The sequence below is a fragment of the Coffea arabica genome, chromosome 10e, assembly GCF_036785885.1.
Source record: "Coffea arabica cultivar ET-39 chromosome 10e, Coffea Arabica ET-39 HiFi, whole genome shotgun sequence".
Taxonomy (NCBI): Eukaryota; Viridiplantae; Streptophyta; class Magnoliopsida; order Gentianales; family Rubiaceae; genus Coffea; species Coffea arabica.
Window position 1 is genome coordinate 48,580,473 of NC_092328.1, and position 26,446 is coordinate 48,606,918.

The 26,446-nt window shown below is 38.4% G+C and overlaps 5 protein-coding genes and 1 pseudogene across 11 annotated transcripts; 3 read left to right on the forward strand and 3 right to left on the reverse strand.

Annotated features, from left to right (window-relative positions):
• Window positions 1-213: 213 nt before the first annotated feature.
• Window positions 214-3,038, forward strand: LOC113711896 (endoglucanase 9-like). Its single transcript, XM_027235131.2, has 5 exons — window positions 214-545; window positions 1,271-1,774; window positions 1,865-2,014; window positions 2,128-2,239; window positions 2,331-3,038. The coding sequence occupies exons 1-5, from the start codon at window positions 330-332 to the stop codon at window positions 2,825-2,827; spliced, it is 1,479 nt and encodes a 492-aa protein (XP_027090932.1). The 5' UTR covers window positions 214-329; the 3' UTR covers window positions 2,828-3,038.
• Window positions 3,039-3,890: 852 nt separating this feature from the next.
• On the reverse strand, window positions 3,891-8,514 carry LOC113710904 (eukaryotic translation initiation factor 3 subunit I-like; annotated as a pseudogene).
• Window positions 8,515-8,988: 474 nt separating this feature from the next.
• Window positions 8,989-20,727, reverse strand: LOC113711725 (uncharacterized). Of its 7 annotated transcripts, none has more exons than XM_072067533.1 (7): window positions 20,589-20,727; window positions 14,586-19,185; window positions 13,822-13,914; window positions 13,330-13,559; window positions 13,159-13,222; window positions 10,466-11,559; window positions 8,989-9,560 (listed from the first exon to the last, which is right to left on the reverse strand). In XM_072067533.1, the coding sequence occupies exons 2-3, from the start codon at window positions 16,813-16,815 to the stop codon at window positions 13,898-13,900; spliced, it is 2,247 nt and encodes a 748-aa protein (XP_071923634.1). In that variant the 5' UTR covers window positions 16,816-19,185; window positions 20,589-20,727; the 3' UTR covers window positions 8,989-9,560; window positions 10,466-11,559; window positions 13,159-13,222; window positions 13,330-13,559; window positions 13,822-13,897. The 7 variants fall into 7 exon arrangements, with proteins under 7 accessions (XP_071923634.1, XP_071923631.1, XP_071923630.1 ...); XM_072067530.1 differs by having other exon boundaries at window positions 14,518-19,185; XM_072067529.1 differs by having other exon boundaries at window positions 13,373-13,559; window positions 14,410-19,185.
• Window positions 9,103-9,870, forward strand: LOC113711726 (protein TAP1-like). The gene is made up of 2 exons (XM_027234912.2): window positions 9,103-9,502; window positions 9,633-9,870. The coding sequence occupies exons 1-2, from the start codon at window positions 9,103-9,105 to the stop codon at window positions 9,698-9,700; spliced, it is 468 nt and encodes a 155-aa protein (XP_027090713.1). The 3' UTR covers window positions 9,701-9,870.
• On the forward strand, window positions 10,608-11,636 carry LOC113711620 (probable carboxylesterase 18). The gene has a single exon (XM_027234774.1). It carries the CDS (start codon window positions 10,608-10,610, stop codon window positions 11,634-11,636), a length of 1,029 nt encoding a protein of 342 aa, XP_027090575.1.
• On the reverse strand, window positions 20,292-22,316 carry LOC113713053 (uncharacterized). The gene is made up of 3 exons (XM_072067534.1): window positions 22,059-22,316; window positions 21,212-21,423; window positions 20,292-20,751 (listed from the first exon to the last, which is right to left on the reverse strand). The coding sequence occupies exons 1-3, from the start codon at window positions 22,093-22,095 to the stop codon at window positions 20,539-20,541; spliced, it is 462 nt and encodes a 153-aa protein (XP_071923635.1). The 5' UTR covers window positions 22,096-22,316; the 3' UTR covers window positions 20,292-20,538.
• Window positions 22,317-26,446: the final 4,130 nt, after the last annotated feature.

Consider the following 26,446-nt stretch of genomic DNA (forward strand, 5'->3'; position numbering starts at 1 on the left):
TCAATTCCTAGCCAACGCCATGATCGAGTTTTACTACAACTGTTCAATTTTGATTTTTGGCAAAAGAATCCGGTTCAACCATAATGAAACCGGTATTTGACAGGTATATATATATAATAAAAATGAAGGATTGAATGAATGTAAAGCCTAAATTTACGTGAGGGGTGATTGGATTGGATTTCCAAGCCCTATATAAAGGGTCCTCCTGAATTCCTTCTAAACTAACATGCATTGACCAAGATTACATTACAATACCAGCGGCCATTGCACGCTTGAAAAATAAAACAAACCTCCCCTCTCCCCCTCCCCCAAGCGCAAGCAAAGAAGCAATGGCCCTGGCTTTCCTCTGCCTTGTAATCTTATTCTCTTCCACATTGAACTCATGGCAAGTTGTTAAAGTAGCAGGGGGGTCGACGCCCAACTACAGAGATGCCTTGGCAAAGTCCTTATTGTTCTTTCAAGGCCAAAGGTCAGGGAGGCTCCCCCGCACCCAACAAATTGATTGGAGGTCCGCTTCAGGCCTCTCCGATGGTTCTTTTGCCCGTGTACGTACATCCAATTAACTTAACTATATATTTCTATCTCTTCTTTGGCTTTATTTTCTATCTGCTAGTTTCATGGCCATCATTTGCTATACGGGAGGGAAAACATGAATGAACAAGAAAGAAAGAAAGAAACATTACAGGTTTCGGTCCAACATGATGGCTTTTCATGTCTGCAGTTGTACACAGTTCAATAGTCAGAGAGTTTCAAGTTAGCAGTCTACACTTTGCAAATGATTTGAAATGAAAATCTATGCAGAAGAGCAGGACGAGAAACTGATAATTGACAAACTTGTCTATACACGATTTTTGCTTCGTCCAACCTCGTACTATTATTGTTTTTTGAAGCATCACTTCATGTCTTGCAAAAATCAAAATAACTTCATGTCTTGCAGGCCTGGCTACTAGCTAGCATGTTGTTAGATGCGTATATGCAAAGTCCATTCTCAGTCCTTGACAATTTATAACAACTCTCCACTTTCACTTATTGAAAAGTATGCCTTCGACACCATGATTGCTTCTGCCATAATCTTGTCTGCAATTATCTGCAAACACAAAATCACTTGCTCTTTCATTATTGCATTTCTGAAAAAAAGATTGTCTCCTTAGTCCTTACTGATGACAAGCGTGAAATCCCCAAGTCAACCAACTGCTTTTCATACAAAATTCCTCCCTCCATGTTAGGAGGAAAAAGATTTTGTCTAAAAGGAGCTTGGATGTGCATGCAGGTCGACTTAACCGGGGGATATTACGATGCTGGAGACAATGTGAAATTCAACTTCCCAATGGCATTCACGACCACCATGCTCTCTTGGAGCACACTTGAGTATGGCAAGAAAATGGGACCTGAGCTAGAGAGTGCAAGAGCTGCGATCCGTTGGGCCACCGATTATCTTCTCAAGTGCGCCTTGGCTACTCCTGGCAAGCTCTACGTTGGTGTTGGCGACCCCAACTCTGACCACAGGTGCTGGGAGAGGCCTGAGGACATGGACACTGTCAGGAGCGTGTACTCTGTTTCACCTAGCAATCCGGGCTCCGACGTGGCAGGAGAAACTGCTGCTGCATTGGCTGCTGCTTCCTTGGTCTTCCGAACAGTTGATCCGGCATACTCTAGACTGCTGCTGAGAACTGCTCAGAAAGTCATGCAGTTTGCAATTCAATACAGAGGTTCTTACAGTGACTCCCTCGGCTCTGCCGTTTGTCCATTTTACTGCTCATATTCCGGTTATAAGGTACTACGTTCTTTTCATTCTTCACCCAAAGAATACTAACCTTCAGAATGAATCATTCATTTTTAAATCTGATTTTTCCTCTGTTCACAGGATGAGTTATTATGGGGGGCAGCCTGGCTCTTCAGAGCAACGAACAATGTTTACTACTTTAATTTCATCAAAAGTCTGGGAGCCAATGATGGAACAGACATTTTTAGCTGGGACAACAAATACGCCGGTGCTCGTGTTCTGCTGTCAAGGGTAAAAACTTGCAACATCACATCGAAACATAAAATGAAACAGCTAATATATATCCAAATTCTCGTTGGACATGCATTAAAATGGAAGGTATAACAATCAATTGTCCATCGCAGAGAAGCTTGCTGAACAGAGACATGGCATTTGAGCCTTATAGGCAACAAGCTGAAGACTTTGTGTGCAGAATTTTACCAAATTCTCCGTATTCAAGCACACAATATACGCCAGGTAATAATGATCATGACACAAAAAGTTTAAACAGGCTTTTCGTTCTGCAAATCGCATGATGGCATGAATCTTGTTTGTGAACGAACTGCAGGAGGGCTGATGTTCAAGCTAAGCCAGAGTAACCTGCAATACGTGACATCCATAACCTTCTTGCTCACCACATATTCCAAATACATGGCAGCCACAAAGCACACCTTCAACTGTGGAAACCTTTTGGTCACCTCGAATACCTTGAGGAGCCTCTCAAAGAGACAGGTGGACTATATCTTAGGCGAAAACCCTTTGAAAATGTCGTACATGGTGGGATACGGCTCAGATTATCCAAGAAGAATTCACCACAGAGGCTCCTCCTTGCCCTCGGAAGCAATTCATCCTCAGTCCTTCGGCTGTGAAGGCGGATTCCAACCATTCTACTACACCGCCAATTCGAATCCTAACATCTTAACTGGAGCCGTCGTGGGGGGTCCAAATCAGAATGATTTCTTCCCAGATGATCGGACGGATTACAGTCACTCGGAGCCTGCAACCTATATTAATGCAGCTTTAGTTGGACCGTTAGCATTCTTTGCTGGGAGCTTCAACATGTGAGATGGAGTAGTCATGCTAATTAATTACTCCTATAATCAATCCATTAGTCCAAAGTTGATTTGAATTTGCCACAAAAAAAAAAAAGAAAATTGTAGATATGTATTCCCCGGTGCTAGGCTAGCTTGCTTGTCCAAAAACAGGGCATCATCATGCTAGTGCTACCACTAGCAAATTAGGTGGTGGAATATGAATATCAAATGCTTTAACCAAATGATTTCCGAGTTCTACCTTACGCAAACGCTTCTTTCAGCTAATCTATGAAACCAAAACCTAAAACCAGAGTGTGTTTGGATTACACGTATTTCCACTTTATTTATATGTACTATCTTACTTGCATCATTAATACATATTTCAATCATCTTGCAATCAAGAAAGTGCTACAATATTTGTTCATAAAATTATTTCAAATAATTTACTATCCAAACACACTAATGCATGCTTCCAATTTCCAACCAAAAGTTGCGAATTTACGAGAGAAGAGACGGAAAAACGTCGTTCATGAATGAATTCATTTACAAAGAGAAGCATAGGGAAACTTGACGCTCAGCCGGGTCGCGATGTAAATGATTTTAGTTTCAGAATTTCGATAAAATTTAATCTTGTGGCAGCTTCACTTGCTTTAGGTTGCATCTTCTCTCCAAATTTCGATAAAATCATTGTGGGAGCTTGAAAAGTTCCAGTAGTACAGTTCAAAGATCTTTTGCCACTAAGCCGGCCGGGAAGTTAATGACTGTAAATCTCTGCTACATTCATATGGATTCGATATATATATATTTGCTGCTCGATTGACCAAAATAAAAACCAGAGGCTGAACAACGGCCGGCATATTTGGTTTGTAGGGTACTATTATACTACGAAAACTAAGAATTTATTAACATTACTTGGGAAATTAATCAAATTGTCAAATATTCCTTTGTTAATTTTTACTATAAATCTATTGGCATTTCACAATGTGATGCCCGCTCCACTTAATAATACCAATCGTTCTCTAACAAGCAACTCTTTCCTACAAACAGAGGATAGATAGAACATAATCCATACTCGAGACCCAAAAAAAAAAAAGTTCTCCGAAACCGCAAAACAGTTCTCTATAGCTTCTCCTTTTTCTTTTTAGGCACGGTTTCCTCAAGTTGTAAAATAGATTAATCACGAATACAGGGCTTCCATAGACTAGAGCGTTTTAAGTAAGATCCACAAGCAAAATTGTTGGCCATTAGACTACAAGAGCTGTTGGAGAAAGGAGATCCCTTAATTTGACGATTCTAGTCTAGATCTTGATGTTGAAGTAGTCTGGATCAAAGTGATGCAGTCTCACATACCCATCTTCACCTCCACTTGCGAAACTGCAGAAGAAAGAACAAACACCGATCTGCATTATTAGTCCGTAGTAATCCAAAGCTTTTACCAAAGTAATCGAACAAGCAGGCTGAATACCCAAAAACTGTAGCACTGAAGCATTTCATAGCATGAACAGAAATGCAACAGTGTATATCCAAGTTGTAGAACCAAAAACTGAAAATTTGACGCTTCACAAGCTCTGGCACATGCCTACTTTTCTTCAGAAATCCAGATACCAGAATTTAGCAAGCACCAATCAATTCCAATTGTAACATAAATGATTGTACGCCACCTCCATACAAAGCAAGATATTACCTTTTTCCATCAGGATTGAATGCCAAGGCGTTGATTGGCCCAAAGTGACCTTTAACACCTCCAATCTCTTCTTGAAGAACCTGACCAAGCACGCCATGAGGGATACAAATTAAACACAAGATAAAAGATTCAACTATTATGAGGGACCTAAAAGCTGCATATCATCTCTCTCATTCCAAGAAAATTATCTACCTTGTCATAGAATTTTGCCTCGAACTTTCCAGCACGATGGTCAGTGGTAGTAACAGATGATGCATCCTGACCACCTCCAAGTACCACCTGCAATCAACACACCAGGAAAGCACAAATATGAGAAATTAAATTAATGACAATCATAAAATCAGTTCGACCAACTAATAGGAAGATAATCATGCCAGAATCTCTATTTTCTACTAGACATTACAGAAATTTTAAGGTTATTCCCATCCAAACTAACAGAGCAGGCACATGTTATGATATGGTCCCTCAATGGAACACCTCTAAATAGTTAAGCAGTTTGGAATTTCTGTAAAATTCATTCAATCAATCTCGTTTTTTGGCCTCTAACCACATTGACCACAGCTAAAGTGTCATTCCCTCAACGAATTGGTTAGAGGTGATTAACCCCAAAGATACCAAGGGATGTATACTGTTCTTCAAATTAAAAAATTTGTCTGCTCATCACAAAATTATATAGAAGTTATAGAAAGGAAAACCAAAACCGAAATGAATTCACTGACACCCAGACTTATTATATTATATCTAAAAAACCCACCAATTAAAGATTGTTGCCAACAGAAACTAGATTGCCTGCTCTCTAAACACTGCAGCACCCACAGAGTTAAGGGAAAATGATTATAAGTGCTAGTTTAAAGTTCATCAGCTATGAAATATATGACCAAACATCATCAAATTCCAATGCAAGAATCAAGACACTACTTACTATCATTATAATAAAAAATTACCATAAATCAGTCACATTGGCAGCATAAGGAAACTAAAAATAAACACTTGATGGATGAATTGCAATACTGATGATCTAACATCAGAAAGTGCACAAGGAATGGCTAATAAATTGTGCTACTGAATTTCCAACCAAAAATTTCAAGAAAAGTTGACAAGACACCATTTAAAAGATGCACCAACTCAATAAAGAACACATAAGTACGAAAGTAAGCTGATATACATAAAGAGCTTCTGCACATTTTGTTAATCAATAAATGCTATTTGATCCATCTTACCTACAAATACTCTATCCACAGAACAAACAAGAAGCAAACTTACTTAGTGCATCAATAAATGTAAAAAACAATTACAGATGTTCCACCAGTACATACATGATCAAGAAGCGGGGACATTGCAACTGCATTCACAGGACGTTCAGTTGTATAGGTCTTCAGAAGTGTCAATTTCTCATATCCCACAGCTAACAAAAAAGATTAACAACAAACAAATAAGACAAAAAGGAAATAATAAACTACAGATGGTAGAGGTAAAAGGAAGAGAAGGGGATCATCCAAAAGAAAGAGAAAAGAAAAAAGAAACCAAAGATGACAAAGAAGTATACTTTAGCTGACTTATCAAGAGAACCACTGATGAAATGCGTCACATCATTGGATTTTGAAAGCGATGTTATGCCTTTTTTGTGACCAGCCTCCTTGTCAGACTCTTTGAGTAATTTCCCAGTCTGATATTAAAAAAATTTAAGGACAAAAAAAAAAGTAAGAGAAGACTAACTTCCATCCATGCCTAAATGATGTACAAGAATCTAAATAAAAAACAGAGACATGAAGCAGCAAAATAGTGTAAAACAAATATGCTACGGTAAACCCAATGATGCACACAAAAGATCTTTGTGACAGAGTGACTAAAAGCTAGAAAAGTCAAACAAGAAAGTGTAACCTCAGAATCCCAGATACGTATTACAGAATCTTCACCACCACTTATGATAGTCTTGTTCAAAGGTCCCCAAACAGCCCTGTTAATTCTTCCCTGAGGGCCTTTGAGTACAAGAATAGAATCACCGGACTCTGCGAAATGAATGATGTCAGAACTTTTGGCAAACAACTAGTTAGTCAAGAAATTAGAGCAATTAAGGGATTTTTTTTTTCGGTGGGGGAGGGTGAGGGCATTTTACATGATTACTACAAGGAAAACATAATAAAGAGAAACCATCAAACAGCTGCAGCTGGCTTTATGAGCACAAAAAACAGCAAGAAAACTCAGGGAAATTTGTCAGTGCATGTGGGTTCATGGATGCACAAACTGATGCTTCACATCATAATGATGAAGTATAAAAACATTCTATGTTTCTCGGATCCAGGTACAGGAGTCCTGTGGACATGGGTAACCTAGAGCAAATGAAGAGTCCGACACAGGTATGGCGGGACAAAGTGAAGAGTCCGAGTAACATAAAACCCATTACAATCCAGTAAATCAACACATCTACAAGCAAAATAAATAATGTGATGGAAGAAAGAAATTGGAGATAACACAGAATCCGGATTAAAGAACGATACAATTCTTTAAAGTCCAAAATTAGTCAATGTGTAAACAATTAAATTGTTTTCCTGCTCTTTTCTTTCTGGTACACATAGCATCATAGAAATGGTGATTAAGTCATCCCTTCAGATTGAAAAACAGAACAGAAATGTTCAAACCAGAATATAAGTACAGAACCCAGATAAGATTCCAAATAAAAAAAGTACAAGCATAAGATCATCATTTTTGCAAGTAACAACAAAAGAACACATCAACTCACGGTCAGCAGGATCTCTGGCAATTCGTTTGACTTGAATTGCAGAAGGCAATCCCATAAAGGGGTCAGTTGTTATGACAGCAAGTTTATCACCAACTCCAAAATCAACAGACCTAGTTGGCGAGTCAAAGTTGAAAGTGTACAGCTGAGTCCCTGTTTTAACATTCCAAAGTTTTGCTGTCTGATCCGCACTTCCAGTTAACAGCAAAGACGAATCCCCTAAACCAAAAATACCACATCAGTATAACCATTACCCTAAATTAAAGACCCATATTTACACTAACTCTCGACACAAAACTGTATATCTTAACATGTTAATGTAAGTTTTAATCTCCCCGAACATTGCAAACCACATCTTTCAAAAATTTCTCTTAATGCGAAGTAGCTACATGCATTCGCGAGCGAGAAAATATAAAGTGTAGCAGCAGCACCAGTGTGTTATATCAGGATACGGAGATGGAACAGCCAGACAGATTTACTTGAAAAAAATATGAATTGTTGAAAATTCATACAACGTGTATATGTTTCAACAAATTAGTTAGCTGCGTGAGAAATAACAAGATTGGAAAAATTCCTTTTACGCATATTTCGACCAGGGGAGACAAGGGACTTTAAAATTCTCTACCTATATGTTTCATGGGGAAACAAAAACAACACCAGCATCAGCACACCGATATTCAGCTGAGAATTGAATTATAAGTAAAAGTGAAAACAAAAAAAAAGGTTAAATGATTTAAATGACACTATAAACCTAAACAAAATTCATAATTAAACTAGAGAGAACACGATATGATAACAAAATGTGGCGATGGGAGCTGGTCGGGAGGGGGGGGTGGGGGACTCACTGGAGACATCGCAACACCAGACGGCTCCGTTGTGGCCACGATAAGTGCCGAGGCGTTCGCCATTGTCGGCGAACCAGACGGTTGGAGTATGATCCTTGGCGCAAGAGAATAGAAGATCGCCGTCTCTGTTGTACTTCAAAAATGTCAGGGGCCTCTCATGGCCTTTCATCAGTATCGGCCTCATCTTTCCCTGATTGAGTTTTTTTTTTTTTTTTTTAATCTTTACAAAATCTAATCCCCAGAAAAGGTATACGGCAAAACTTACTAGATTATGATTGTGATTTGGTGAACGACAAAACTGTGGTTTAATCGGATATCTCTAATGGCGAATGATAGAATAACGAAGGAAAGAAAAAGAAGAACAAAAACCCTAGTTGGTTCTGGAAACAGAAAGAGACTTGGACCTACTATGAACCGACTTGACCCGATTCGTTTGTACTACTACTACTGGTATTAGTGTTTTAGCCTTTAGGAAGGCGGAACGGGCAGTGGCCCAATTATAAAAGTAGGGCCTATCAGTATTTTGTTTGTTGCTGGCCTGGGCCTGTAATAATAGTGCACATCTGTTATTCTTTAATGCTTGATATATAAATTAGAGTAAATCTTATATACACTGATAGTATATATATTATCACCGTTAGATTCATGACATGTGTTTTTGTATGAACAGTTTTTTAGGATTAAAAAAAAAAAAAAAAAAAAAGAGAGCCAAATTATTTTTGTTTTGTTTTTCAAGATAGACTAAAAAGTACAGACGAAACCCAAAGATAATTTGTAAAAAAATACAGCATTATTAGTTGGAAGTAGTTACCTAATTAAGATTATTTAGTCATAATCTTTGATTCATTGACGACTAAATGAAGCAAGATGTGAAGCAGGTGCAAGTGCAAGACAGGTCAAATCATTCGATAGAGATGAGTAAGTAATGAATGCAAAATTTGTGAAAGACTTGGAACCCGTCTAGTGTGAATGATGTTAAGTTGATCAGCAAAAATTCACCTACACACAAATTTGCTCTAGCTGTATATGTATATATATACATGTGCCATGCCAATTCCAACAAAGGTCAGAAATCATACACTACTCCAGGATTACGTACCAAGACCAAGAAAAAGAAAATTATGGAGGGAACCGGAAAACATGCAGTAACTGTGATGGTGATGATGATGGCTTTGTTGTTATGGGGCTGCTTGATGATGATGAGCGGAGCCGAAGCACACATAGAAAAAGGAGGCTGCTTAGAAGGTTGCTTGGAGGGTTGCAAACACAGTGGTATCAGTCCTTTGAGGTGCTTCAAGTATTGCGAAAAGCACTGTGGTTCTCTTTCTCCATCTTTTGCTGCCGGCGGCCAGAAGCAGCAGCCACCACCACCACCCCCAGCTGGCCACCATTATTGCAACCTTGGATGCATGTTCGAGAAATGCTCCAAATTCCACGATGGTACGTAGGGATCTTTAATTAATTAATTCCCCGTTCAAACTCTGATCACCTCCGCAATCTGTAACATACATAAATATACATAATTAATGGATACTGCAATGCAACATTGCTTTTCAATCTTAATTTGCAGACGAAGCCAAGGAAGAAGCCTGTGCATTAGACTGCAAAAACCATGTCTGCAAGCCCGCAAATTCTTGATTACGAGTGTTTCAAAGTACCCTACAGACGCATCACTCATTATTGATGGAAGAGCTGGAACTCAATCAGTTCATAAGATATATATATATATTCCCTTTATATGTTCCCAAGACGATCCATTTATGTGATGAATAAGAGCCAATTCAGTTGGTGTGACATCAGTTTCTTTATTTCGATCGGCACTTCTCTCTCTAAAATATTGCTACAGAAGTTCTGAGAACTCCATAAATTAATATGTCTCAGCTTCTGCCTGATCATAATCTTCGTTTTTTTTCCCCCTTTCTTCTGGTTATGTTTTTCCGGGTAAAACCACCTGAAAGGATGGAACTACAAATTTAAAAATGTGAGCCATTGCTTGAACTCGTGTTGCTGTATAAACAAGGAATCTGTATATCTCCTTAGTGGGAAGCTCTTGGACTAGTTTTATTAATCACTTAGCACAGCACAATCAAAGATTCACGCAAAAGCAGAGAAAAGGAAACAAACGACGGACGGATTCTTCAAAAGTATACGAGACATGCACGTCAAAACATACATGCAATGTCATTTTTCAAGTTGGAATTACTACTAGAGCTCCGAGGTCAAATAAGTAAACAACAAGAGTTGGATTCTTTTCAATTATTTGCTGCCGCACTGTCCATCCAGATGCAACAAAAACATCTCGTTCTTTTCTTCCATTATTGTTTCCATTCCAATGATTCAACTTTTAGTAATTTAGGTTGGCATCTGATGTCCGGCAGGAATTACTAGTTGGAGATGTGGTACCTGGTTTATGTTCTTTCTGTTGGCTTCTTCATTGCTAGTCTGCTTAGCAAATAACGTTCACCATGAAGCCATAAAAGCAGCGACAACCGCATCTGAGTCTCACAAACATACTACCAAATTGAGGCTTATATAGGTCACAGCAATGGAACCGCCTCTCCCCTTTAAGACGAGACTCCAAATCTCCATCGGCACTTTTGCTGCAAAAGTATGTGTCCGCTCTGATGGCACCATCAACCGCCGTCTCTTCAGCCTCCTCGACCAAAAAGTCATAGCTCCCACTACCAAAGTCTTCAATGACGTACCTGTCTCCTCCTCTGACATCTCCGTCGACCCCTCTCGCAACCTCTGGTTCCGCCTCTTCGTCCCAGACACCAAATCCTCAGCTGAAACATTGCCACTCATTGTCTATTTCCATGGAGGTGGATTCACATATTTTGGTCCGGACTCCAGGAGCTTTGATGCTCTCTGTTGCAACCTAGCAGCTCAGATACCCGCAACCATTGTATCTGTTAACTATCGCCTTGCCCCAGAACACCGATTCCCTTGTGCCTATGATGATGGTTTCGACACCCTTAAGTATATAGAAGCACAAAATTATGCTGTTTTGCCCTCCAAAACTGACCTGAGCAAATGCTTCATAGCCGGAGACAGTGCTGGAGGAAACATAGCCCACCATGTAACACACAGGGCCTGCAAAGACTCTCACCAGTTTAAGAAAATAAAGATTGCTGGGCTGCTAGCCATGCAACCACTTTTTGGTGGAGAAGAGCGCACTGCATCAGAACTGAGGCTCACAAGAGTGCCTTTCCTCAATATCGAGAGCATAGACAGGATGTGGAGGAATTTCTTGCCCGAAGGTGCTGATAGAAACCATAAAGCAGCCAATGTTTTCAGAGATGGACCAAATTTTAAAGCAGCAGACACAGTGCCGGAGGATTTTCCAAGCTCGCTGGTATTTGTTGCAGGGTTTGATCCATTGCAGGATTGGCAGAAAAGGTATTGTGAGGGGTTGAGGAGGTGTGGAAAGGACGTTTGGTTGGTTGAATATCCTAATGGTATTCATGGTTTCTATAACTTTCCAGAGCTGCCTGAGTCTGCACTATTTGTTAAGGAAGTGAGACAGTTTATTCAGGAGAAATCTAAACTTTCAACCAAGCAAGAAATAAGCTAAGTAGCAAACTTTGCATTGATGAGTAAGATACACAAATTTTCAGTACCCAGAAATTACAACAATATATCATGCTCAGAGAACTACATGCAGAACATTTTATATCTCTGTTATGCTGTTATCAACACTTTTCGTTCTTTATGAAGTATAAACACATTTGTGTACTTGATTAAAACAGTCTCAGTAATTTTGGTTAGCCAGTGCCAATAGAGAAGTCCAACGATAACGAAGATTCATATATCTCTTGATCATTATAATTTGCTTCAAATCATCCTAATCAATGATGCAAAAGAAATTTCAAAAGTATAATGTTTTAAATGTTATATATGCCATGTAAAACTCAGATTTTTAAGAAATATGAAGTTGTTAATGTAGTAGGCCAGACTAGAATGCTTCTCACTGCCAACATTCAAACATCCACATTCTTGAACGATGCCTAACTACAAAAACTATATTGATGATGACATTATTCTCATTGCTTACAATTAGAAACATACATAAATCTAGCTTGTTTTTCTTTTGATCTCTTTTGTATGTTATGTCTCCACCTCTTCACATGGATGTCTAGTTAAATTTGATAGTTTGCATCATCTTGCACACCACTATGGATGCATATCTGATGAACTTCAGTTACCAATCCAAAGCCTCCTGGCACAGTATAGCATCATGTGATCTGCTCTCCAACTGAATGCAGAATGGAAATTGACAAGTTGGCAATGATGTTCCAAGTGGAAGTTGAGAAGCATTCAGGAAAAGATAAGAAAAACTAATTGCAACTCAATTACTGGCACTAATTTACATGATCTGGGGTGCGATGATCAGAGCCAAGAGCCAAAAGAGATATACATATTGAACTGCAATACCAGTTGATAATAAACACCATACTCAGGTCATCAAATTTCTGCTGAGTCTCAGTAAGGTAGTCATTGAAAAACTCAAACAACAAAATCTGACCTATTGCCAACATTAATTCACCAGAACTGCAATAAGAAAGTGTGCACACCAATTTTTGTTGACATTGTAGAATCATCGAGTTTCTTGTACTAAAATGAAAACTATGGGAAAACCATAACGTTGTGAAGATCAAATACTATGTATACACAGTTAATACTACAGTGTTAAGAAGGTCAAAGAACAACCTTCTCACACTAGTCTTCCCTCCCATTTCATCAGAATGATATCTTACTTCCTTATGTAAACATCTGTCAATAAATTTGCATTAAAAAAAATTCTGGACATGCAGAAGAAGTCAATAGTATTAGTAATACTACAGAAGGTAATCAAACTCAAAGTGGAGCAGCTTTTAACTAAGATAAATATCATACATAGAACTACCACAAGTCATTCTTAATAAATGCATTCATTTACATCAGGTAGTTGAATTACTATCCAGACATACACATTTAGAAGTTGACATTTCTGTCAAGACTGAACAAAAGAGTTCATATTTCATAATTATGCTGAATTGTTAAGTCAATATGAAGTGACCCAAAAGCGTAACTACTAATCAAAGAGTTTTTGGTACCTGAAAGATTACAATATTCTTGTATTAAGAGGCTCTCTAAACAGGTATTTAGTGCAGCTTTCTCCTGCATAATTTCCCAAAAGGAAAGTTTCAAACAATAATACTATTATAATACAAAATGAACATGAAGAACTTCGTATTGCAAAGTCCTTTAAAGATATAGAGCTTTACCAAACCCTGAGAAACAAACTTTTAGGACCTTCACATGTCTTACATTTAATCTGACATTCACCATGTTCTACACACTCTTATCTTTTGCTTCACGTGTCTTATATTTGTCTGTTCGTGCATATGGGGTCGAGATCTAGAGGCAGGTTGATTTTGATAGCCTCATAGTCGCTTGTCAATTTAGAGTTTGTGACTAGCTCTATCAGAATAATAATTCGTGTTGAATATGTGTCCTGTATCAAGAAAATGTAATACAAATAAGAAATCAAATGTACGCTTCTTTCCTAATTTGTCTTCAGATGTAAATAGAATATCAATTATGTGATGTAAACAGGTAACCTATTGTAGTATTCGTAGCTTATTGGGAGCTTGTTCTATTTTAGCATCATTTTCATAGTTGGGTTTATGATAGTATGAGTTTTCGAAACTAAAAGCAGTTAAACCGTATATGGAGATGGAAAAAGTGCAAGTAAACATGGAATTTACAGCACTTACAGATGTTAAATTTCCTGTGTGCCAAACTTCTGAATTAGCTCATGACAGGATCATCCTCAGATGGTACCATACAACTCTACTCACATGTAGGATCTACATTCATGAGACATGAAATGGGTCACTGCGTAGTTAAATTTTAAAATTTGAAAGTAATCTAAGCTTCTCTGAACTGCTTCATCTCATTTAATATGTACATCTATTTAACAAGAAACATATTCAGATCTAAATTCACCAGAAGCTTTGCTCCATTCTTAAATCCATCTGGCAGTTCTATCTACACAATTAAAATCAGCAAGAAATTTTAACAGACAATGAACGCAAAAGGGAAACAATTTTTTTTTAAATAAAGGGAAACAAACATAAATTCTGAAAATACTTAACTACATGAAAAGAGGATTTCAGGAGAAGAAAACGAGGAAGTGGCAAGGAGGTGGGGGCTGTCAGCTATTTTCTGAAGCCTACTGCTTTTTCTGCAGTTGAAGTTTAAGCAGTAGCATTCAAGAGTTTCATGCAATATAACATCCCCAGTATTGCATGTTAGCACCAAATATCTTCCAAATAGTAAGTACAAGATTATTAGAACAATACCTAAGCAAGTACCAATATCATCTTCATGCATACAAAGCCAAGGTAATTCTCAACGAGTACCAAAAAGAACCTGAACAAGTGAATTTGCAGAAGGGCATTTTGAAGTACCGCTAAAACTTTATTTGATGCATGTGATGAAATAAATCATCCAACATCAAGAAGAGCACACTCAATACCATTTAAACAGGAAAGCTCCATAATCTGTGTTGTTAAAATCTGTAATGCCCTATATATCTCTGCTGTTTTTGGCCATGAATAATCATCAGATTGAAAAACCAATATCTGGCGTTGATCCTGAATCCAGCTGCATCCCGGCTCCTTTTCAATGCCATTCTGATTCAAGAAATTTCTAACTCTGTCGACCTCATCCCACCTCCCTGACTGAGCATAAATATTTGAGAGAAGCACTAGACTTGATGTTTTATGAGGTTCAATTTCAAAAAGCTTCCTAGCAGCAAAATCAGCAAGCATCACATTTTTATGCAAGCGACAAGCCCCAAGAAGAGCACCCCATATTCCTGCAGTGGCTTGGACCTTCATTTTCCTGACTAACTCAAAGGCTTCCTCTAACCTTCCTGCTCTGCCAAGCATATCGACCATGCAAGTATAATGTTCAGCCAAAGGTTCAATGCCATACTTCTGCGTCATGCAATTGAACAAGGTTAGACCTGCAGAAACTAAGCCTGCATGATTACATGCAGAAAGAACCCCAACAAAAGTAACTTGATCAGGAATGACAGCATATCCTTCCATTTCTTGGAAAAGTTTGAATGCCTCTATCCCATATCCATTTAGAGCATAGCCTGCTATCAAAGAATTCCAGGATACCACGTCAAGGTTATCAACATCACTGAATACATCTCTGGCACTCAAGATACTTCCACACTTGGCATACATCGTAATTAGAGCATTACTGACAACCATATCTTTCATATAACCATTTTTCACCACAATGTGATGAAGTTGCTGCCCAAATTGCTCAGCTGCAAGACTCGCACAGACCCTTAGGCCAGAAGCAAAAGTGGATTGATCAGGCTTCTTCCCATCACGAATCATGAGCAAAATACTCTTCAGTGCATCCATGTATAACCCATTTTGTGCATAACCTGAAATTATGGAATTCCAAGAAACTACATTCTTTTCCTCAATTTGCTCAAACAACTCAAGTGCTCTCTCCATTTTTCCTACTTGAGCATAGCCCGCAATCATGGTGTTCCAAGTATCTATTTTCTTTGGGGCCATATTTTGAAATAGATCGAAAGCTTCATCCATTCTTCCATGTTGAGCATATCCCGCGATCATCGTGTTCCAACAGACAGTGTCACGTTTCCTCATGCGATCAAAAATTTGACGGGCGTCATCCATCCTATTGTTCTGAATAAAGCCAAGTATCATGGCTGTTTGTGACCCTACATTTTCATAAGGCATTCTATCCAACAATTTCTTCGCTTCTTCAAGCTGACCAATTCGGACATGACCACTGATGATGGTAGTCCATGATATAGCATCCTTCTGTGGCATCTCATTAAATAACTCTACTGCCTTGTCAACCTTGCAATTCTGAATGTATGCAGCCAACATCGCATTCCAAGCAACAACATATCTCTCCGTCATGTTGTTAAAGAATCCCTCTGCCTCTGAAAGGTGGCCATGCCTTGCTAAGCCACTCAACATTGTGGCCCAAGAAACAACACTTGGATTGGGAATCCTTTCAAAAAACTCCCTAGCAGCATTCAGATCACCAGCTTGCGTGTACCCTTCTAATACCAAATTCCACGAAATCCAATCCTTTTCTTCCATCTCTTCGAAAAACTTAGCAGCCAAACACATTTGCCCGCTACGGGTATATCCCGAAAGCATTGTATTCCACGAAACCAAGTTCCTCACTGGCATTTCATTGAACAATTTCCTACCATCGCTGAGCATCCCATTCTTGACATACCCTGTAATCAGCGCATTCCAACACGCTGCACAACTCTTATCGGGCATCGAATCAAATATTCGTCTTGCTTTTCCTACGAAACCGCTACGTGCATAACAAGTAATCATGAGACTGTAAGTAAAAGAGTCCCTTCGACGCATTTTATCAAATAAGTCAGCTGCTTCTTTAAAATAGTCATCATACAAGTAACCACTCATCATTGTGTTCCAAGAAATCAAGTTCTTAAATGGCATTCGATTAAATAGAGCACAAGCCTCACTGATTCTTCCATTCTTAGCATAGGCGGAGATCATCGAGTTGTAAGTGACAGCGTTGGGATGTGCTATTGCGTTGAATACTCTGACGGCCTCATCAATGTCACCTCTTTTGGCTAGCTGGGTTATCTTTAAATTCAGCTGAAAGACATCCTGTTGACCTCTTCTATTCAGATGACCTGCTACAGAATGCAGCCTTGCTTTCATCATATCAGCTCAATCAAGCGTAAAAAAGATCATCAGGCTTAGAGATACTCTGTTGTTTCTTGAGAGACACTGCTATTGCATCATTTGTGCTTTTGTGCGGAATTGCTCAGTTGAAGCCTGGGATCGCATGTCCTTAAAAATTCCTCGTCAAACTCTAACCCATGCATCTAAATTTTTTAACCAATCACATCGGGTAACTTTACAGATTTTTAACTTTCATTACCAAACTCTCTCACTCTCGAGTTCGGATTATTTATTGGCTATCTTCTACCTGCTAATTTGAATGATTGAGAAAAAGGTAATTAACTATTATCAAACTAAAATTAGTACATACATAATGTTTAATCCACACATTAAATTGAATTTTAAACTTTGGTAGGGTCATATAACCTACATGAGAGTAATCTACAAGAAAATGTCTATCATACACCTGTGATATACATCCAAAGGTGTTAGTGTAAAAAAAAAATTATTATACACATTCAAAATTATTAGTGTAAAAAGATCACTAAATATCAATGCATAAAAAGATTGCTACTATATGTGTGTGTATTTACGTCGAGTTTCAGGATTTTAGAGTTCTCTTACCAAACTCTATTGGATTATCCATCGAATACACCTCATCAATATCAAATCCTGACGGATTACCCATCGGTCGTCTAATCGAATTAATCATCGGACGAGTATCAAATTTTACCCTACCTGAATATTAGGCATCACCCTTTATTTTTTTACTATTTTATTTTATTTTTGAATTGAGCATTAGTAATAACCACCCGTTTAGTTCTCACTTAGAAATAAAGGTAGTAAACATGTGCTTGATTGTATTATGTTAGCATATTAAAACATTTTTCCTGTGAGCGCCCCCCTCCAAAAAAAAAAAAAAGAAGCTATTTCTTTAAAATAGAATTGAGGTTAGAATAATTAGAGATTCTGATCTTTCTTTCTCATTTCCATTTCTTAAATCTCATACCTTCCCACTAGAAATTTTTTTTTTTTTTATTTAAAAAAATAGCGAGTGTTTGTTTAGTTTGTACAAGCGATATGTTATCGGTCCTGTCATGGCATAAAAATTGATTTTGCACGGTCCGAATCATGATATATAAATCTTGATACACGCGCATGGTTGACTCATGTATGGTTAACCATTGCACAATGAATATGTAAAAATGATTAATTATAAACAGATACAAAAGATTCTAAAACAAATTGAGATGATAAACTTCTCACCAGAGCATGCCTGCAGGCTCCCACGAAAGAATTTGGTGATTTGGTGGCCGAGAGGTCAACTGTGAAACCGCATTCAATGAAGATTTGTGGTTTAGGGATACAGGGGACTGTACCATTGAAGATGAAAGTGTCGAAGCTGCTGATAAATAGGTTACGGAAGTCACTGATGATGATCAAGTCCACAGACAGGAATATGTTTTACGTTAAGTTTCCTTCTCCCACCTCCAACAGGATATCAAAGTTTCCAGTTCTTCAGTTGACAATTATTACTCGCGTTCATCAACTAGAAAGTATGAAAATTTTCTCTTCGTAGTTATGAGTTCTCAGTTTTTACGCCATACTGACGCGTCAATTTTTCCCCAATTTCATATCATCCCATCTTAAATTGTAACATCCAGAGAGTCTCAAATTGTATTGGCATTGCTGTTGCGGAATGCTTTTCAGTAACCCTTCTTGGAGGCCATTAGAGGATTTTCAAATTTGCATGAACCTCGCAGAAGACGACACTCTCTTTTCTGTGGGAAGTCATCAACGATGCAAATTGACCAAATCAAGCGAGCCTGACAACTTGGCGGGCACACCATAAACAAAAAGAACACGCGTCCTATTCTTTTTAACCATTGTTAATTTTATTTTGCCTGCATCAGAATTCAGACCCTGGAATATCAAAACACTGACCCCGGGAATTTAGGAAAACCTGGTGGAACCAACTAGCTACGATTGCATTAGACCACTAATCCACTGCTGAGCAACGTTAGCAAACACATGATTTTTAAGAGCACCAGCAAATTATTTCTGTAATTTTCTCTGCAACGAGAGCCATGGACATCATCTTATTGCCATTTCTCCCCTTCTTTTCCTGTCAATATGACACAAAAGTTGCTCCTCCATTTGTCTGACTCCACAACATGAAAAGAAGGTCGCAGGAAGGGGCACGGGGTAGGGCAAGAGCAAAAGCGCAAGGAATGGAGTGAGAAATGGGAAAACATATTGCAACTCTATGCTTTAAATTATCAGTTGTTATTCGCTATGCCCAGTACAAGAGTAAACCTCGACTATTTTCATGACAAATACAGGCCTCTTGCAAGGAGTAGACAATCAAATCCTGCTCTACCGAAGCCAAACCAAGATTTGACTGCGAGCCTATAAAAATAAAGTACAATTAAAAATTTCCAAAAATCTTTCCCATTTGCCAAAACAAACAGATTGGTAATTGTACAAGCTCCAAAACAACCAAAAGCAATGAAGCTTCTTATGCTATGAGCTTCCAGAGTGAAACTAATCAAGAAATTAAAGAACACCCCACACGCTAAGAATATTCACGATTGGCTCTTTACAAATGATGATACAGCACGCAGCTACACAATCAAACATCGAGATAGATATCACAGATTCCCAAGACCAAATCAGAATGAAAACGTAAAGCAGTTACCAGGAAGCAGAATCCTAATAAACCAACTGATCTCGACATGTTGCACACATGAACAAATGCATACTGAACAATCTAACTGTACATGATAGGAATAATGCTTGTCTGCTCAACTCTGCTCTTTTCCCATACTTGAATGTAATAAATTAATTTCTGGAGTGATTCAGCCAAAAAATAGTACCTTGGATTTCCAGTTAATGCAACTGATCACAAGTTCTTGGGAGAATGGAATTATCAGGTACGCCATATGGTACCTGACACTCACCCCCAGCTTTACAATTGAAAAGGAATTTGTGCGTGCTTGTTCCATAAAAGTTGCTCCATCAAGGAGAATCACTAAGTGAGAGGAAAAATCTTTTCCAAATCTAAAGGGCATATCTCCAGAGTAATACAATCAGACTTTAAAAAAAAAAAAAAAAAACCATGCCATATATGTTAAGCTATCATACAGGATAACAGCAAATTATGGTTCAGAAATAAAAAAGAATAAAACAGAAGAGAATAAGTCATCCATTGAATGATTACAACTGATTATCACTACTAGGATCTCTAATTTCAGATTACAAACATAGAAATGACCTCGTTGCTACAACAACATAAAGTTCCAAGAAATTCAGGTTTCATAAGTGCAAAAGCTAAAACACAAACACCATAGATGCAGATACACACAAATGCTAAAACCATAAACATGAGCTATACATATACAACCTTCTACTTTGCTACCCGAATTATCACATCTGCAACGTTGCTTCATACCTGAAAAGTTATAGTTGGTATCCACCTAACTTATAAATCAATACGAGGCATAATAACTGGTAGAATCACGTGTATCATATCGGCCCAACCTAGAGCGATTAATATTATCCAATGCTGCCCCAAACACTCTTCGACTGTAATCATAATTGTTGCTGTCATAATGTGATCTATATCCATTAGAATGCTCATAATCATTGTTGTCATAATTGGATCTATACCCATTTGGCTGGTTTACAGACACACCAGGAGTGACACGCACTGAATAAGAAAGCAAATTTTGTTAAACACAAAAACAGAAGAAGTTGTAAATATTAAATGCAAGGGTTTCTAAACGCAATGATGTCTTGAAAGTATGCATCACCTTGTGAATAGTTTACTTGGTGATCTTGAAACCTGCATGATGTCGATAACCTCATGGAATTTGGAGAAACGCCCGTTTCGTTATACGCTACAGGGTGAGGCCTCGGTTTGTGAGAGGAACTTACCATAGGCAAGTTCATTGAGGGCCTGTCTTGCCCAGAAATCTGTTTTCAATGTCCAAATATTACTAAACTTTCTATGCAAGCTGGAAAAATCATGCCTCCTCAACACAATTTACAAATGTCAGCCTACACCAGTTGTGTAAGGGTCCATAAGCTAATTCAGTTGTTGCCTCTTCAAGAGAAGATGTAAGCGGAAGCTCCACAAACCCCTCCTCAGGAGGAGCAACAAATTTAACCGTCTCATGGAGTCCCAAAGAGAAACCAGTCGCAGGCTGACTTGGAGGCCAATGTTGAAGAGTTAAAACAAAACAAAACAAAACAAAAACGAGAGAGAGAGAGAGAGCACGAATAGCAGTACAAATGTAGCAAAAAGTTACCACATGATACAGCAAATTGAGTCAAACATAAGACCCAAACTTGGGGAAAAAAAACAAAAAAAGATGGAGTAATATAGTGTATAAAGTAAAACTTACAAGATGAATCACAAAGAACAAAGACATACCGCAAATTTCAATGTTCTTTTGTAAAGGGTTACAAGGCCAGAAAAAAGCTTGACAGCATAGTCTGCTACCTCTTCTGTTTCATATTGTGCAAATGCAAAACCTTTCGGCTTCTCAGTTTCTTTATCCCGAGGAATGTACAAGTCCACCACCCGACCAGCTTGAATCAGGATGTCATACAGTACCCTATCACTTACCCTCTCATCTAGATTGCCTGCAACAGGCATAACCAAAAGGCATTAGATACATCCAAATTTGAGTAACCTACCATGACAAATGCGGTCTGTCAAGATAACCTAAATCACCGTGTATTTCCATTGTCCGATTACTTACGAGTTCTATTTAACCAGAACCCAAATACAATGATGTCTATTCTTTTAATTCTTAACAACAAACACTGGCTGATTTTCGGCGACAATAAATTTTACACCTCATAACGCAATAGATAAATTTTTAAGCACCATAAAACATCCTCATTATAATTTATGGCTATATTGAAAAGGCTGAAACCCTAGCAAATTCCAACACGAGACGTAATAGCCAAAAAGGAAAAAAAAAATCAACAATCATACTTTTGCCCCAAAATCAGCTTAATCAGAATGTCAAATGAGAAGCCCACGACACGACAAATCGCAAGTCGGGGAAAGGAAAGGCAAAAAAGCCCTAATCCTATGGATAAGCAGGAAGGAGTAGAAAACCAAAAAACCTTTCATGTTAACCTAGGGCAAAAAGAAACAGAATTACTTAATCCACCATTACTCAACACGCTAAAATAGAATTCTGTGAAGTTCAGGGAAAAAGAAGAAAAACAGAAAAGGCATCCGCAGAACCAGAAGAAAAGAAGCTTACCGACGTAAACCGTGCAATTGGGATTCTCAGCCGCCATGAGCGATTAATTGATTTCTGGACGATGTTAGAGCAAGTTGCCAGAACCCTAATTCTTTTGAGGACGGTAGGTACCAGGTTTATTTTCGAGATCCTTTGGGATTACTATTATATTTATAGGGTTTATCGCGACGCCGACTTTTGGTTATTTACCTGAGGGCTAAGGCAGTGCTAAAAGCGATTTTTTTTTTTTCCTCTAAGATTCGAAACCGACTCTCAAAGCCTGTCTCGTTTCCAGACAAAACACTGCTAACACTCTTTTTCTTTTACCCTCCAACAAAAAAAAAAAGAAAAGAAAAAGAAAAAAACACCTCTTTTTCTTTATTGCTTCTCTTATTTCCTTTTTCCCCCCGAGAGCAGATGATATGAGAAATTTTATGATGTGGGATATTATTAAATGTTTAAATGAAACTCACTCATTAGTTTTGGATCAATTCCTAAACATGTTTAGTCGTTGATCATGATCGATACCTATTCGAGTTCATTTTCTTATAGTATTAATACTGCTAATACAAGTTTAGGCATTTCACCCATCCATATTTGTATTTACTGTTCATCATCTTTGGTTGATGCTCTTCTCCCTGCCATTAAAAGTTCATTAGTGATCCAGATGGCAGGTCTCTCTCCGCTTGCCGATCTTTTTATGTTTACACCTACGATACGAGTCAATACACGTACTTGTTAGTGTGCAAGTAGTACTCATTAGCTTGGTAATTTAAGTTAGTTGACATGTATCATTTGTATCAGATGATAGTAAGTGTTTTTTTTTTGTTAAAAAAAAAACAAGCAAGTTAGTTCTCAAAGCATAAACATCAATCTTCCAAAAGAAAAGTTCTTATGGCTTTTATGGCATTCCACTAAAAATTCATATTATAATACTCATTACATCAAAAGCCTTAATTAAAGGGGGTTATGTGTATATTTTGAAAATCATAAAGGGATTATATAATAAAGTATTAAGTCATAAGGGGATTATATGGTAAAATATAAAAATTATATGGGGTTAGTAGGTGATGTATTTATAAAGGTAATTTCGACATTTTAAAAAGTTTTGTTACGAATGATTATTTTCGTTATTTTGATACTTTAGTTCAAATTATGAGGGGTTATGTATAGTTTTTGAAACTCTAAGGGATTTATGTCAAAAAACTAAGGCACTGTTTGGATTGTCATTTTCTGCCAGAAAATTGCGTCGTTTTCCGTGATCATATTTTCTTATTATCTTTTTTCCTCACATACATCAAATCGCTACAGTAATTTTTTCATGAAAAATGACGAAAAATGCAATTCAAACGGGGTCTAAGCCACTAGGAGTAAAGTGGAATTTGCCTTTTAATTTAAACAAGACTAAGCAACTCATTACGTCAACTAATTTCACAAATCAGAAACCCGTTCGCTAGCGAAGATGAACCAAAACTTACGCAACAACACAGATGATCGAAAAACCTATGTTTTCAGAACTAGACCGGGTATCAACTCGGTTGATGTGGCCAAATCCTTGACACTTAAAACACTTGGTGTCTCGGCCACGCGGTTTGGGAGTTCCATTACTAGCCTTAAAGTCTGGCTTGGCCGTTGCCTTGGAAGGGAGGCCATTCGGCCTTGGAGGGTGAGGAGGAGCTGCAGCCTTCTTCACCCTTTTTGGTTGAGAAGTGCGCCAATTTCCTGCTTGATAAGTAGTGCTTTGTCGCGCACTACCCCTCCTCTTGAGGCGCCATTCAACTGTGACCGCCTTTTCGAGCATTTCATTCATGTCGAGGTAGTGTTGGAGTTCTACTACTTCAGCAATCTCGGATCTCAATCCATGTAGAAAACGAGCCATAGTGGCCTCTCCATCTTCACGCAAATCCGCCTTCATTATGGCCATTTTTATCTCCTTGTAATAATCCTCAACTGATATGGACCCTTGATTGAGAGCTTGTAGTCGACAGTGTAGATCTCGGCTATAGTAACTCGGAATGAACCTTTTTCTTATTAGACTCCTCATTTCCTCCCAAGTTTCCACAGGTCTCTCACGATTTCTCCTTCGACTTAGTCTAAGTTGGTCCCACCAAATGGAGGCGTAGTCAGTGAATTCCACGGCTACTAGTTTCACCTTTTGCTCCTCCGTATGGGTGTGGCATTCATATACTAACTCAATTTTTCGTTCCCATTCCAAGTACGCCTCGGGTCCGACTTGCCTTGGAATGAGGGAATCTTGAGTTTGACACCTTTAATGGTGTCATCTCCTCGACGTTGGAACCTTTGATCATTTTGGTACCTTCCCTCAAACGCTTCCTCTTCATCATTTGAATATGTCGATTCTTTGCCCTTACTCGAGATAGGTGGAGGTCTCGAGTTCTCCAACTGATCAATCCGGTCATGCAATGGTTCAATTTCATTCTTAAGCAATCGTTTGAACTCCCTCATCATGGCTTCCAACTGTAGTTTGATGTTCATGGTTTGGTCACCAACTTCATTAGACATATTTAGTTCACCTGCAAACAAATAAACAAAACGAGTTCCTCTCTTTGTTTTTTTTTTAATAATACGATGTATAGGTCACTCACACTCGTGTTCACTCAAATATATCACTCCCTAATAATCTTACCAAGCAATTCCTTGGCTGGCTAGTTGCTCAGGTTGAACAAACTAAGCGCCACCGCAGTGTACGTTCTTGACTAGTCAACAAGTGACACACAAGCTAGTAGCAATAAATGGAGGTGAATGAATAAAGACCTAGACACGACTCAAGACTCAGAATATAGCTGGACAATAACTAACGACTCAAAAGAAAGTAAGACAATTAACTTGAATGCTGAAAATTTGAAAATCCTAGAAAAACTCTACCCGAAACCCAATTTTCTGGAATTTGTTGAGCTGCTGGTCCGTGGTCTTTTTAGTAAGGATTTTGGTGTATTTTGGGTGACCTTAGGCTGCTCAAATAATGGGCAATCTACTACCCAAAACTTAGCCCAATCGGGTGTCACAATTGCTCCAACGATTTTAGAAAAATTCAAGAATTCAAAATTCGGAAATTGAAAAGTTTGATCTGATTCGGACACTTGGGGTTGCCAAAGGAATGGAAACCTTGGAGTTTGGTCAGATTTGGGAGTCCCAAGTGGTTCAAATGCGAAAATTTGGGGCTGGTCAAGAATTGGAGGTTGTTCAGATTTGGAAGTCCAAGTTTGAATCAGATTTGGTGGCTTGAAAGCTGACCAAAACTAGGGCTGTTCAGATTTGGAAGTCCAAGTTTAAATCAGATTTGGTAAAACTTGGAGGCTGGTCAAGAATTGGAAACTAGAGCCGTCTTTCTTGAATTTTTTTTGACTTCTATTGGGGTGTTTTCACACAATAGCCAGTCAGTTTAGACCACAATCTCACAGCAATTAATGTAAACAACTTGGACAAATTTGGTTTCAAAATCAAAGTTCCATGAAAACAAGAACACGGTTGATGATTTATTTCAGGTTTCAAGACTGCCAAGATTAACCTCTGGTGATCCAAGAAGCTCAAGACTTCCCCAATAAGGTTTTGATGTTCGAGTTTTGCAAAGCAACAACACAAAGGTTCAAGAAACAAGTGCAAACAGATTCGGCATCCCAGCAAATTAATTCTAGCAACGACTCAAGGGAATGACAATAAGGTATGGAACACAACAGATTTTTGGATTTAAACAGAACATAAACACAATACAAAACTGGACAGAAATTTTCGGACAACAACTAAACAACAAAGACAGATTTGTGACAAGGAAACAACCAAGACAGATTTCGGACTTGACAAACCCGAGCACTTGAGCTACGAATTTAGAAGACTAAAACAGATCTAAAAACAATAAAAAGGGATATACGTGATACCTCTAACCAACTCTGATCCCAGTTGATACGAGACGCGGAAGCTACTTCGGATCTAGAGGAACACGTTGACGATTTGATGGAGTTGAACCCGAACTTGGACCACTCAAGAACAGATTCAACGGTAAAGGACGCCACAATCAAATATGTGTTCTTGATTGATATGTCAAGAACAGCCTAGGATCAACTCTAGGATGTTCAACTTAGCTTTCACAAGCTAAGGGAATTTGCGAGGGTACTTAACTGCGGCTCAGCCCGCCGTTTGGAACTTGAACACTTGCATCTTCAATTGTAAGCAGCATTTTAGTAGTCGTGCAAGGATATTCCAACTCAATTCCTTCAATGGCCGGTTTCCCTTGGACTTAGACGGCACGGACCAAGGTTTGGAGGGACCCCTTGAATTTCTTAACTCGTGCTCGTGTCACTGGACCTTGGGGCACCTTCACAGGGTGTACTTGAACACTTTGGGTCTCGTGCTCAACCGCATCATCTAGTATATAGTAGGAATATATGTAA